At 33.5% G+C, this 16,286-nt stretch overlaps 2 protein-coding genes across 2 annotated transcripts in view; both read right to left on the bottom strand.

The window, feature by feature from the left end:
• Positions 1-16,286, bottom strand: part of LOC123698106 (SET domain-containing protein SmydA-8) — a 542,384-nt gene that overhangs the window by 312,533 nt on the left and 213,565 nt on the right. The window lies entirely within an intron of this gene.
• On the bottom strand, positions 560-1,750 carry LOC123698126 (enhancer of split mbeta protein-like). Its single transcript, XM_045644724.1, has one exon. It carries the CDS (start codon positions 1,726-1,728, stop codon positions 991-993), a length of 738 nt encoding a protein of 245 aa, XP_045500680.1. The 5' UTR covers positions 1,729-1,750; the 3' UTR covers positions 560-990.

Raw genomic sequence — 16,286 nt, 5'->3', positions numbered from 1 at the left:
GCAAAATTACTAAATTTCCTAAACATGTTAAATAAAGTAAACTACATAAGTTATTGATTTATGTGAATACATTATAATTATGAATTTAATTTAAAATGGATATCTGATATAAATTATACAGTGTGAAAACGACATAATTAAATTCATTTAAAAATACTAGTTATAGGCGGCATGTTTACATTTGTAATGTAATACATTAATCTGGATAAAAATTATTAGATTGTTAGATAAGGCAGTGCTCAAAACACGAGATATCGTAATAGTTGGAGAGCATTACGAGGCTAGCGGCTAGCGGAGACAGCGTGGGAATTGACATTTAGTGGATGTAGGTACTCTTGAATATTTCATGAAACACTTTTATTGTTCGACGTGGAACTTGCTACGATAATTATCGCGCAAGCACATCGATTTTATCAATAGCTAATTTACATAACGATTGCTATCTTGTCGAAATTGTGGGTTTCGGTTTTTATACTGCAACTTCTTATGCTTATTTTTTATCGTTTATGTCCAGTTTCTCTTATCTCTGATATTAACGAGGAATCGAAATCAAATAAAGTTTTATAAATACAACTCATTCTTTATTATTCGTCTATAATAGCGATAAAGTCTAAGTGAACGTCTCTATATAATTCTAACAATCCTAAGAGTTCTAACAAAGTTTAACTGAATACTATGAATAGTTATCACAGTAATAAACTTAACAGCTAACATTACGGTACTTTAAAAGTGTCTTACAATAAATGCATATCCCCGACGCGGAAGACGTTGAAGTCGAAAAAATAACACGAATTTAGAACAAGAAAAAAAAACTAACTTTATTAAATTAAAAACAAACTTCAACAAGCAAAGCGTTCATGCGATAACACACATCGGTTCTAGGAACGTTAACGGTAAAACAACAAAATGTTTTTAACTATCACACAGTTGACACAATCCTGGATGGAGAGCATGCGAGATCATGAGGCGAGGTTCGGCGGCCGGCGCCCGTCACCACGGCCGCCACATCGACTGGGCGGAGTCTGTCTCGGAGGCGGGGCTGTGCGGCGGCGAGGGCGGCGCGTATTGTCTCTTCGGCCCGATCGTTTCCACGTCAATCGGCTCCTCTATGGGCCTCTTCAGGCTCCTCTCTGTTAACACTGTCCTCTGCATCGGTTGAGGAGGAACGGGAGCCGGTGCGATCGCCTGCACAGGTGTCGGCCGCGCCACACCATTAGGCGCAATGGGCTGCGGCTGAACGACGGGCGGAGTTTCCAATCTTCGTATACAATTGCTTAAATGCTGCAGTAACCTCGCTCCAGCTTGAGGGTCGACGGGACCCTGTCTATGCATAGCGTTCGCGGCCACTGTTGCGTTTGTTATAAACTGCGACACTTCGGTAGCACACTGCGCGAATCCGGCGCGGAAGCGTTCCGCGTACGACATTTCAGGTTTCAGCACTAATTGTCCACGGCGTTTTAAACTGTGAAGATGGCGAACTGTGAGTTCCAGGATGTCTGCTTTCTCCAGCTTGGAAACGTTCTCGCCTTCGGCTTGGAGCGCGGTCACCATTAAATCCTTGAGCTCGTCGAGGCACCGGTTGATGCGGGCGCGACGTTTTCTTTCGAGCATTGGTTTCATAACTTTTCTGTATTGATAGGTTCGAGAGACGGGTTCTTCGTCTGGGTGCGCGTGTGAGGGAGGGTGGAAGGCCCCGTGCGGGGACATGGTGCGAGCAGGTAATATCATTGGTGTTGCTCTCGCGACGGAGTTTGAGCGAATGGCGCGCGCGCCGCTTGTTGCGTTGCTTTTATGCGCCCTGCGGCGTAGTGGCAAAACGCCCGTGATAAAAATAGGGGTGCCGCATTGCACAATATTTAAATTTTTTATTGTACCTATTACAATAATAAATAATATTAGTATTTTAGATAGATTCTATACATTTTTGATTCAACTAATTAAAAGAAGACATATATTTTAAAGAATATTTTTTAACATTAAATTATTCTTATTTCTACTTTCAATTCATTAATTTACTGAGAAATTTCAAATAAAATTTTAAATTCAATTTCTTCATTGAATTTCCTAACAATTATAATTTACAATAATTTAGTTGTATTTTAAAACTTAATAAACAATTTGTTATCTAATTTGATTAGAAAAACGTGGGGATTCCAAAACTTTATTAAATATTATTAACGAATAACCGTTATTTTTTAAAATAATAAACATTAAATCACTACAGCTGTTCAGTCTATTAGGGGTGTCAGCTGATCACACCTGGCTAGTCTTATTCCCACGCGTTCCCTCCAGATTACTTCGCAGACGTAGGGGCATCGTCTCACAATGTCACTTGTACCCTCCGCGCACGTCCTGAGGGGTCACGAACAAGCCGTCATTCATAATATGACTTGTGGCAACTCAGTAAATCACTGTCACACTCCTGTAGGTATCTTAAATTTTAGGGAAAAGTAAGACGAAAGCTTAATGTGAAATACAAAAAAGTGGAAACGTGAATGGCATTAAATTGTCGTTTTAGTATTATTTAAGATAAATAGTAAATAGATGTGACGCACGCTGCTAGAGAATCTTTAAAAAAATTGGGATAAAAAATGCATCCATATAACATTTTGAAACATTTTTGTAAATTTCACAATTCACACGTTATGACATTATTGTGATATTATTACCAATTATTAAATAAAATATGATGAAAATAAGTTATAACATAAATAGATAAATAGATACATAGGTGACAGCCCTAGCCGAGCGGCGGTCTCGGCGACACACAGCGTTATCGCTCCATACAGACAGACAGACACGGGTAGAAATTGCTTTAACTTTTTACTTAGCTAATGTTTATTATCAGTGATTTATAAAATGTACTAGATTTTGCGCTTTATGCAAGGTATGCGGTTGTAAACCTGATATGACTTAGGTTCGTGAATTCCTACATAATATAATTTATTTGCGGTTATTATATCTTACAATAGATTTATTAATATGTTACTATAGTTTACAAACTTCTTGTGCAGAATTTAAACTTCTTGTGACCACATCTGAAGAAAATTATAATTTTTTATTTGTCTCAGGGTACCTACCCATAAATACATAATTGCATAATCATAATCTTCCGACACATGTACGATGCATCACACACAATGTTTTGCAAGTATCAAAGCCAATTAGTCACAAAACAATAACAATCGCTACATCCGTGGAGGTGTGATTTCCCAGCACCGCTAGTCGATTTGAAACCGAGCCATTGTGCGGTCTAAACTGCCGTGACGCTACTTACTCCAATTCTGTCTCTCAGCACTTATCTACAGAACGTCTAAAGTGACAAAACGAACCTTCTCAAGCAGTGAAAAGTACCGCTACAGCACCGCGAATGTCGCTTACGCTGTTACAGAAGCGAAGGTGTTTTAACGTTCCAAAGAAGAATGTCGTAACTGCCGCAAGATTTCATACACCGCAAGACATTGTTCCCCGTGCCGGCGTGTCGTGGGAACGCTCGTGCCTTGCGCGTTCCCACACACTCAGCCGGCACAAGCCAACCGATAAATTATCATAATTCCATTGTGAGTGAGACGGTTCTAAGAAATTCCACTTCATCAATCGCCGCGTTGAATATATTAGCGCGTGGATACTTGTTCTTTTGACGCAAGGACCTTCGGTGTTGCGTTTATCGCGTATTCCCGCAAATAATGACCTAATATTTTTTTGTATTCATTACCGAATTACACCCACTCTGTCCCGGCTAAGATAATGTTCGTGGGAAACTTTATTATCAATATCTATGAGTAGATAATTCTTTTATGTACATTTTTCAATGATTACTCATTTGTATCCGTGTCTCTGAATTTTAAAATATTTGTTATTAGCTGATCTTCTTAGTTTATTTATTTAAAACAACAACAATTTTTCAAAGCGAAAACATTTGCAGGCATATCTATTATCATATTATGTAATATGTAAAATAAATTCCTCTATTTCTATTTTGATAAACTGGATTATATATTTTTTGTATTGTTTTAGATACAATTGTTTTAGAATATTGAAAGTTAACTGAAATGAATTCAATAGTAGGTATAAAGTCCTTAAAATATTTGACATTGGCTTAAAATGTGCCTGTGCAAAGGCATCGAGGTAAGAACCTTAGGCGCGTGCACATAAAAATACCATGCCTTGAGAATTCGCACAGATAAAGTTCAAGTTTCACTGTTCGGAAATAATTGTATTCTTTGTTTCCTTTTTGGCCAGTTGTTGCCGCCAAATGAAAATATACAATAAAACGGTAAAAATTAAGATTTTATTACTTCATTCTTTATTTTTTTATTGTATAAAAAATGAATTCATGTATTTTTAGCATTTTTTCTTTCTAAATGCCGTTATTATAAATTATGACGAAATAAAACTGCGGATAAACGTACATCTTAAAATTAGCTCAAATACACATAAAACTCGTGGGACGGTATTGCCATTTACGATGGATCGCCCACCAAAAATATATTCAAAGCAATTAAATATTTGATAAGCCTCGTATATTGAACTCCACAAGCCATCCGTGTTGACATAACTATAATATCGTTCTAATCTATAAAAAATCAACATTAAACGTTATTTACTCTAAGCACTTGATATGGAATAAATATTTTATCTGTGACTTGGTCTTGGTGTAAACAGGTTGTATTTGATATTACTGCGCAATTGTGACACCTGGATTGAAATTCTGAAAATTAAATTTGGAACGGCTTGTAATTTATGGGCTCTTAGTGTTGCCAATATCCAAAACGACTACCTATAGAATAAATTGCTTTTAAACTGCAAAAGCCCGTGATCGTATTAGAAAAATAGCTGCCACGATCTATTTGTATAAAATTCTAAAGGTTCGAACATATCTAGTGAACTGTCAATTAAATAATTTTTCTTCGAGCATAGCATTAATCGATGTTTCCTTATATAGAGAGCTGTACCGCATTACATTGGAAAATATTTATTACGGACATAAAAAACTGCTCTATATTAATTGATCTTTGATATGAGTATGAATTCTTGGAGTTTACCTACTGTTTATAAGTTTAGTTACTTAACGCCTACCGCCACGCCCGAATCGTACATACAAGGCGAACTTGTGCAAATATTAGCTGCTTGTGACTGTCTCACAAATACTGTATTCACATACTGTATATTATTATGGATGTAATATATTACATTTAGCGCATATTTTGTGATAACAGCATACTTTTTTCTGTCTCCGCAATTGCTATATTAGGTAGTCTATACTATTTTATTATACGAGAAATTAAGTTCCCCGAGGTCTTTTGTAACAAAATTAGTGCGTTGAAAACAATATGCAATATGCATGCAATTAAAATGTACCTAATTAAGATTCTAAACTATAGTTTATACTTATACCTATAGGTCTGTCAAAATAGGTCCTGAAGGTATGAAATTAATTAACAAGAAAAAAAGAAATAATAATCTTTTTATAATACCCACTAATGGTAGAGCCACGTAGAACATTGTATGATTCAGGCACGTTGCACAAATATTACTTCATGCGGCATGACTTTGTGAATTGTGGTGTTCATATTAAAGAAAACTAATTTATTTGCTCTAGTTATTGAACATGACACCGCCTGAATTTTTTGTATTCTAGGTAACTTTTAAAAAATGTACCCACGAATGAATTAAATGTTCATTGTTCACTCCGATTTAAATTAAGTAGTTTTGGTAGATTACATCAAAATTTATAACTTAGAGTCAGGTAGAGTTATTAACTTATACAAAATTATAGCATTTGATGATAGTTAAATACATTGCTAACCGCCTTTCTTATATTAAGAATAAGTGTGTCGTTACATTATAATAAACATTTGACCAGCTACTTACAATAGTAATTACCTATGCATTGACTCCAAACCAGTTTGAACTAAAGAATGGAAAGTTGACAATCCAAATATTCTATTAACTTCTAAATAAATGTTAACTCGAATATCCTATCGATTTTTATCACAAATCAAATCCAATCGTAATTCTTGCTCCCGTACCATGATGTCTTAAAGCAGTATTAAATCCAATGTGGAAATGTGACAGCGCTATATAGTTCGTAAAGCACCATCACTTTCTTACACTCGAAATAATTCTTGACCTCCCAATATAAAGATTGTATTAAAACACTAGCTGCACCCCGTGGTTTCACCCGCGTGGCTCCGCTTCTGTAGGTCTTAACTCTTAGCGTGATGATATTTAGCCTTAGCCTTCCACGATAAATGGGCTATCCAACACCGAAATAATTTTTCAAATCGGATCAGTTCCTGAGATTAACGCGTTCAAACAAACTCTTCAGCTTTATAATATTAGTACAGATTTATGTAGAGACAATTCATCGATGTTTGGAGAGATTTACAGCTTTATGTAAATTGATATTTTAACGTGCGTGCGATGGATTTTTTTATCATCCGTGCGTGACAGAAATTAGTAACTACCCATTGAATGGATTAATTTGAAAATTAAGCGGCAGTGATTTTGTGGGAACAAAATGTTAGTTAAAGGTTCGCGTGACAATCGTATCGGATGTTGTAAGAAACTTTCGGTAAAAAAGGATTGTTTTCTCACTCGAATTGGTATTGAAACGTTTGAATAAATTTGATGGGAAATAGTGGTGTTTATTTTATCTGGTGCTTTCATTTAATTATTCTCAACTGTTTTAATAAATTGGTTAGTTTTAAGTAAGGTGGTTGTGTTGTTATCTCTACATATTTATTTAATCGTGTTTTAGTAATTAATAATAAATACTTATTATTAATTACTTATTCAGTTAATTTACCCAATATTTTATAAAAATAAGTTTTGACTTATAATAAAAATGGTTTTTCAATAGGTACCTATAAAAAGCTCCCTTATTCTTCCCTTACTCTGCCATAAAAGGTTAACCATAATAGACCGATCAGAAAATTGCAAATAAGCATTTTTAACAGAACAATCATCATCGCATATTCAGTTCGGTAGGTACGCAAATGCAGACAAAAACAGCCATTACCAGCGGTCACGCGTTTCGTCTCACAGTAAGTCACGATGCCCTGCCCAGGGACGGATTTGACACGTGAAATATAAGTAAAATATACATAATTTATATTACCTATAAGGTTTCAGAGATTAAAGAATATTTTTGTTTGCCTTGTGCAAGTCGTGTGAAGGAAAATATGAATTGATTATATCGTTAATAATATAAAAAGATAGATCGAATAGACAATGAATAGAAGAGGTGATAGCCATCCGAAACGAGCTTTATAAGGGAAAAAAAAACTTGTTTATAGAATCGTTCATTTTGCTCACTGAAAATTATATCAACATCAATTGAAATCAGTGTAAAATACTAATCTACACAAAACCTATTTTAATGATTAAACATACAATATATTATAAAAATTAAAATATTTAAAATGTAGAGTTCATAATAATTTTCCAGTATAGAAGCCATAAAATCCGCCCCTGGCCCTATCAAATGAAGGTGGATTGCCCCTGATTATTCCTCCAACACAGGTGTCAAAGAGTCCCGGGCCAATTTAAATCGCATTACGATGATAACTCAATTCATGTTGAAATATACAATATGCCGCGCTCGGAAATCGCGAAAAGCATCAGGCCATAGATATCTATTTAAATAGAGCTGACAATTCCATATTTGCTCAAGATAAAAGAATTATAATATGTTTGATATCCAATAATATATTCTGGCAGTTCTCGTTCATTATCAATACAAATTTGACGATAAAAACTTCATTCGATTTTACATAGATGACTTTTATAATCTACATCACTCCTTTATTATGTAATCTTTGTTTATATATATTATGATATAATTTAAATATTACCTTCAAATATTTTTTCTATTCTTTATAAATTTATATTTACCTTCAAATACATTGGCAATATTTCGCTACTAGACATATCAATGGCAATAGGTAATTATGTAATTCATATTCATTACTTACGACCTTACAAAATCAGTCAAGAAACAAAAAATCATAATCTTATTAGGATTCATAAATAAATAAAATTATTGATTTATTGAATCATATAATCTTTAAGATATAAATTATTACCATCCATACAACACTATATTATTTACCTACTACGCAAATACGATGTTACCAAAAAATAAACGGCAGCTCTATAGCCTTCTTAATTCCCTGTACCTATCTCAGTACTTATGGAAATGAAGCATTAAGCTTGATTTAAATGTTAGTGCTGCCCTCTAGGGCAATTTGTCCAATAAAGACATTAGCAACAAATAATGCCACATTTTAATACGTAAATAGTGCGGTGCCGATATGCGTCGTTTACGATTCCCTTTTTGCATCACTAGTCAGGCCATTCTTTGTATTCTTTATGGGTTTCGATAAGTATGTTTTGTTTATTATTGTTTTGAGAGTGGATGGTTGATATATGAAATTACGAATAGATAGTTCATACAGTTTGTGATACTAATAAACAATTTGTAAACGACAGTTAAGTATATTCGACGTTGTAAATTTGAATGTTTGTATTGACGTAACTCAGAAAAAAAAAGAAATTCGAACTGCTTTGGACTTGATTTAGCAATGAGAAAGTGAATTTTTTTATTTAATAATATTTTGTACTCGATAAAGACGGGCGAAAATCGGGCGGGCAGTTTTATAGTGTAGGATATTTCAGCCTACTTTTAAAAAGTTTTAAATTTTACTAATTTGTTCCTTGTATAACATATATATCTATACTGAAAATAATTGTGAATAATTTAAAAAACATCAAAGAAATAAAAACTATGTTAAATGTTTTTAAGTATTGTAAAACCACAAAAGCCTTGTAGAACATTTAATGTATTTAAATATTTAAGCAACTACTCACAAATTCGTGTGCTATAATAAAATTAACAAAACATGTAGAGGCTGTTAACAACGTTGAATCAATTTGTTATCTGTGCCAGGAATCAAAATAATTATCGAATGTCAGACGCTAATTTATTTTTGTTATCTACCTATGTATTTATTTTTGATGTCTAGTGTGAGATAATGTGACAGTTACACATTCATTATGGCCCGAAATTTGTTAAACAAGTCTATGGTATCACAATATTTTTTTTTTAATTGAACATGAAAATAAAAAATAGTATAAATTAATAAAAAAATAACTTCTTGAGCTTCGTTTGAATTAACATGACCTTGACACTACCGAATTATGATGATTTTATTAGAGCTAGCGCGCAAGAGCAACTTTTGTCTCCGCAACTATTTTGTCTCTCCCATCAACTCTATGGGCTAGTAAGAAAGTGCGCGCACGTAGCGACGCAACTCCCCATAGAGTTGATGGGAGAGACTAAATAGTTGCCGAGACAAAAGTTGCTCTTGCGCGCTAGCTCTAATAGAAAGAAAATACTACCACATAAAATATAAGAATAATAGGTCTCGTTAAAAAGATCAAAACTGAAAGAGAGAATGAAAAAGGTTACAATGATATAGGTAAAATATATATTGGTTTCTTTTTACAATAAATAATAATGGATTAATGTACCTACAAAACATTTTAATATTGCAGACAAGAGATTTGTTTAATAAAAAATAAAAAAAACAATGAACATAAGTCACTAAATTTTAAACATTTGAAATTTTTGAAATAATAAATATTTAACTACCTCTATATACAAAATAAATCATAATACCTATGTTACCTAAAAATAATATTCATCTAGATGACGAAATACTATATTTTCCATTCGCAAATTTTATGCGACAAAGTTCTCTGTTTTCTTATCTTTATATTGTAAAAAAGTTGTATATTTGCATGTTTAAAAATACATAATTTAATTAAAAGAATTAACGATTAAGATACGTATGTAAAATCATGTTAAAATAACGACAGGACTATTAATTGAAATTCAAAATCACCTTAGTTTTATTTTTAAATCACGAGGTGTTTTAATATACCTATTGTTTTTAGTTTTCATGCTTTATTATGTACTAGGTTTCCGCCCGCGGTTTCGCCCGCGCAGTCAAAGAAAAACCCGCATAGTTCTCGTTCCCGTCGTATTTCCAGAATTACGTCATTTTCCCGGAATAAAAAATAGCCTATGTCCTTTCTCGGGTATCAAAATATCTCCATACCCAATTTCATGAAAATTGGTTCAGCAGTTTAGGCGTGATTGAGTAACAGACAGACAGACAGAGTTACTTTCTCATCTATATCTATACATATAATAAATCTGTAGAAGGGTCAATTCTGTACATTGAAAATATTGAAAAAATAAATAGCAGGGGGTGTTACTGGATCGATACTAAACCCAAATATGTGGTTAAAAATTTTTTGTCTGTCTGTCTGTCTGTCTGTCTGTATGTTTAGGAATCACGTGAAAACTAACGGTTCGATTTCGATGAAACTAGGTATAATTATACCTTATTATCCTGGGCATAAAATAGGATACTTTTTATCCCGGAAAAATACGTAGAAAAAAATAAATCTTAATTTTTCCGCGCGGACGGAGTCGCGGGCGGAAGCTAGTTTATAATATTAGTATGGATTGGCGGAAGCTAGTTTATAGTCTGTAGAGGGACTTTCTGTTATTAAATATTATTTATACTTATTAGGTAATTATTATAAGAATAAAAAAATTATAAATTGCGTTGAATAACGTACTAATTCAATAAATTCCAATAAAATCTATTATATCTAGCAGGTATCACATTATATGATCCTGTAGTAGATAGTAGTAATCCACATATGATTTTACGTACATACTCTTCTTATACCAAAGCAAAAATCTTTTTAGATGATAATATAGAATACTCAGCTATAGAAAGTGAATATAACCTTATTAACTTTCATTGCAAATGTAAATTCCACGAGGCTGAAGTTCAGTAGGAGACCAAACCACATATATAATGTGGGATGATAAGGATTTATGATTAATTCATGTTTCTGAATGTGTGTAAGATTAGTTTCTGAACGATGATGAGAATGAAAGAACGATAGACTATGAGTGAATCAAGGAGTGAATGTGAAGTAAAGAGCGAATGAGGAATGATCTGTCTCTTTCATTGGGATCGTGGGTGAAGACGGCTGTTTCTCTGTTAAAGAATTTTCTAAAAATTAAGATTGTGGTCTGAAAATAAATCTCAAGAAGTTCAAAAGTGTTTTTCATTTAGCCCCGATCCTTCATAATATTATAAAATACTTATATGTACAGAGGCTAGCATTTAAATTATGCTATGTTTGAGAGGCCCATATCACAAAAGATATAGATCTGTCTTTAATTCTGTTTAAGATTTTTATTCAAATTTGATTTTTGCACACGATTAATTTGATGAAGCTGCGATAAGCGTCGGATTACGAGAACTGAGAAGACATTATTTTTTCGTTGGTAACATAATATTGTATAATTATTTACCTAAAACACAGAATAATTAATAGTAGCTAACGCTACCTAAAATATGAAGGAAAGAGCATTACACACAATAGTCAATAATACTAGAAATCGTGGTCACCCTAAGAGAAATTAGATACCTATACCTAGCTACTAGCTATTATTCTGTGCCTATACCCAAGTTTTCTTACTATTTTTGATATTTTTTTAATAACGAAATTTAAAAGAACGATTGAAAACAACTGAATTGATTAAGGCAGACCTTTATAAAACGATTACGCGTAGGTACGCACCAAATCAATAATTAAATAGTAAGCGATGGTGTTGATAATGTAAGATGAATGCTTAAGGCATAATTATAGTTCGGTTAACGGTAGGCACAATCAGCATAACGGTCAATATCCGTACTACATAGTATTTCGATGCGGATACTGTGTTACACGGTATAATTATCATCGACATCAATAATACTGTATAGCAATGTAAAATGCAAAATTGAGAGCCTGAAGATTAGAGAATTCTTCAGTTTTTAAATTGGTGAGAATGCGATGTGATAAGCTCCTTTTTTATTGATTTTTTATTTATTACACTTCATTAACCATCTGGCATCTACTATGCACGGTTATCGTTTTCATCCAACGTATCGTGAGCGTTGTTCTTGTAATATAATATAGATTTTAGCAAATGTATGTTTCTGTATGTTTTTTCACTTAGTTACGTTTAGATGAACTCAATGTGAATAGTTAGCGGCATATTATTGTCGAAGATTGCCAGGACTTATAATAATAAAGGTGAATTATATGTGCATCAATATTCATTTACCTAGTAAAAGTGATATCTTTATTATTAGATACGAAATTGATTTTGAATTAATTTGCTTTCAATAGATACGTCTTATCTATTTTCTTAAAAATGATGCTTATTCAAATTAAAAAATGGGTGAAATTTTCCATGCAAAATCAATATCAGTAAATCTTAAAACACTTGCATATTATTATAATAAAATTGGCATATATTCATATTCACGATACATAACTATGTAAAAATAGAACTATTTTTTTATCTCACTTTAATCAGTGAATATAAACAACAACAACAACAAGTTTCTTCTATAAATTAGTGTGATTAGAAATTGATTATTATAATGCATTCATTGGTGAAAAATAACGCTCTTTTATCTAACTACATAAACCTAAATTTGGTCTGAACTGGTTAAAGGATTTTCATGTATGACGTTAATCTAGACAACAACAAATTTTGTATGCAGGTTAATAATTTTGCCGCCCTAGAACAAGGGCGCCTAGAAACTATGTTGTAATTTTATCACTATACTATCTACAAATCTGTCTGTGCCAAATTTCATCAAAATCGGTCCAGTAGTTTATGCGTGAAAACCATACATACATACAAACGTTTCCTTTTTATAATACATACATATTAGTATAGACAGCTGACAAAGCTCAGTTATGAAGAAATGAGTGTTAATAAACTTACAATTATTGCAAAAAATCATGTTACTCTATAATTTTATTTTATGATATGTAAGTAGATATGTAGGTATCTTATGGAATGACGATTTGATATGAATATTTTGAGGATTAGTCCACTCTAGAACGATCTAGTATTAACTCAATAAATTTTTATTTTAATCAAAAATAATAAACTAGATTCTGCGAAAAGATTTGAAGATACATATTTTTAGCATTTTAAAAAACAAGCTTGTTTATCTTATTTAAATTCTGTGCATATTATAAAAGATTAACCAAAATGTTTATTGCTATAAATATATAAGAATCCTCATTATCACTACATATCACTACATAGTATAAAACAAAGTCGCTTTCTCTGTCCCTATGTCCCTTTGTATGCTTAAATATTTGAAACTACGCAACGGATTTTGATGCGGTTTTTTTAATAGATAGAGTGATTCAAGAGGAAGGGTTTAGTATATAATTTATTATGTTTTAGACAAAGCGGGCGTAGCCGCGGGCGGAAAGCTAGTATAAATATGATTTCTTGGTAAACTACGTAATAAAATAAATTTATGTATTTTCTTTTCTCGTTACCGTAACAATTTTGTTAATCCATAACTCCATAATAATAAAATGGCCTCCTTAACAACTTAATTCGATATTAAGTGAATGGTAATCATCTTTGATTATTTAATTAACTTACGAGATTGTTGCATTTTGCAATTTCATTAATCAGTTGCAAAGAAATAAGTACTTTAAGTTTTTAAATACTTTAAGAAATGTATTCAGAAATAGAAGCGGTTTAATTCATACACATGCGAAGTACGTTCCGGGCTAAAACATAAATTTTCAAACCACCACAATATAGTTTTTTTTTGCGTATTAATTTTATACTGAACCTACTAGTTGTATCTACTATGCCAAGCTTCACAGTACTGAGAAATAAGGAAAAAGATAAAATTAATCTTTAGAGCAGATTGCATAACGCTGGAAAATATATCTATATATATACCTATTTCAAGCTTTTTAATCTTTTAAAGTAAACATAAACCAAATATATAGTACCTAATCCCTACGATATTTTATAAAAGTAGGTATTCGATACCTACCAGTATCTAATACTGAACTGATACCTATTTCTCCCCTCAAATAGGAGCTTTCGTTCATCCAGTATCCTTTGCATTTCGAGAAATGCCCATATTTATTACTCACTAGCTGTTCCGCGCGGTTTCACCCGTATTGCTCCGCTCCTGTTGGTCTTAGCGTGATCATATATAGCCTATAGCCTTCCTCGATAAATGAGCTATATAGTACCGAAAGAATTTTCCAAATCGTACCAGTAGTTCCTGAGATTAGCGTGTTCAAACTAACAAACAAACAAACTCTTCAGCTATATAATCTTAGCATAGATAACATGTATTACGACATAAAAGAGCAATTGACAAGCGTCTTCCCTAATAACAAATTCATACGTGTACCCAGGATATAAATCAATTAATAAAACAGAAGAATCGCAATAAAAAGTGCATAAAAACGCTAAACGATTGGCAGTAAAGGAGTAATTTAAGGACGGCTTAATAGAGACATTTTATAGCGACGTTTATAACAATTTCCCACTGATATAAGTGCTTGACTTGTTACGTACTGGCTGTACTTCTTGTTAAATGTCGTGATTATGTATAATATAAGTACATAAGATATGATATAAAAGATGATTCTATAAAATAGGTGATCTGTAAATAGGAAATAAAACTCATCAATCAATATCGATGCGTTTCGATGGGAACTTTAATTTCTTAGGGAATATGAAATATTTAGCTCAGTCACGTCAATATTTTTCGCGATTTTTCTCGCTATCAAAAGAAAGAAAGCCAGTACAAAAAGAAAACGAAAAAACAAATAAATGTTATACTTACCTGGTGCATTCAATAAGTACCTAGCCTCATCACCAGGGGGCGCTATTGTTTCAAAATAGGTTTACCACAATGTAGCTCATTCTTTTTTAAGTATTTTTTTTAATTTTCATTCCAATCCCTTCATTTGTTTTAATTTGATAACCTATGGAAGCGAACGTATCGATCGGTTTTACAAAAATGGAAAAAGAGCAATATCGTTCGGTGATTTGATTCCTATTTTTGGACGGGAAAGAGCGTATCGAAATCAAAGGCCGCTTGGATGCCGTGTACGGTGACTCTTCTCCATCGATAGCCACCCTCAAGAATTGGTTCAACAAGTTTGCACGTGGCCGTACGTCGGTCTTTGATGAACCACGTCCAGGTGCACCAAAAACAGCTGCTACGGAGGAAAACATTAAAAAAATCCATGATCTCGTATTGACAAATCGCCGATTGAAGGTTCGGGAGCTAGCTGAGACTGTAGGCATTTCAGAAGGAACAGTCAATCATATTCTTCACGAGGAACTTGGCATGAGAAAGCTGTCGGCGCGATGGGTGCCGCATTTACTCACACCGGAAAACAAGCGCAACAGTGAGCCCACGTCGGAGACGTGTTTAGCGTTGTTTAAGCGGAATCCAGGGGAGTTTTTGCGTCGTTTTGTGACAGTCGATGAAACCTGGATTCACTGGTACACACCAGAGACCAAGAAGCAATCAAAACAATGGATCCAGTTCGGGGAACGTACTCCAAAGAAGGCGAAAACTGTAAAATCGGCCACAAAAGTTATGGCCACCATTTTATGGGATTCACAAGGAGTTGTCTACATCGATTACCTCGAGAAGGGTAAACCAATTACAGGGCTTTACTATGCCAATTTATTGGACCGATTCGACGCCGAATTAAAGAAAAAACGACCCCATCTGGCTAAGAAAAAGGTGCTGTTACACCACGACAACGCACTGGTTTACACGTCTGCCGTTGCCATGGCCAAATTGGTCGAATTATGCTACGAATTGCTGCTTTATCCACCGTATTCTCCAGATTTAGCCCCTGGTGACTTCTTTCTGTTTTCTAATCTGAAAAAATCCCTCGTCGGGAATAGATATGGATCAAATGAGGAGGTTATAGCTGCCACGGAGGCCTATTTTACAGAGTTTGAGAAAACATATTTTTCGGACGGGTTAAAAAAGTTGGAGCATCGCTGGACTAAGTATATCGAACTAAAAGGAGACTATGTTGAAAAATAAATTGCTACTTTTCCAAAATTTTCGTATACTTTTTCTAGGCTAAGTATTTATTGAATCGTATGTATAATAATATATGTCTCATGTAAAAAAACATAAGCCCATAAAAATGTTAAACAACCTAGTTACGCATCCACCCCAACCCTCTGTGTTAGGTTGAGCAATAGCCTTCCGCTGGCCTCAGCAAGACCACCGGAGAGTTCTTGCAATTTAACATAAGCATTCCACATAATGGAAAACATTTGTTTCGCAATAAGGTATCGCTTGTATCATTGCATGTAATTCTGGCAT

The sequence above is a fragment of the Colias croceus genome, chromosome 15 (assembly GCF_905220415.1).
Source record: "Colias croceus chromosome 15, ilColCroc2.1".
Lineage (NCBI taxonomy): Eukaryota > Metazoa > Arthropoda > Insecta > Lepidoptera > Pieridae > Colias > Colias croceus.
This window is presented reverse-complemented; position numbering and strand designations above follow the sequence as displayed.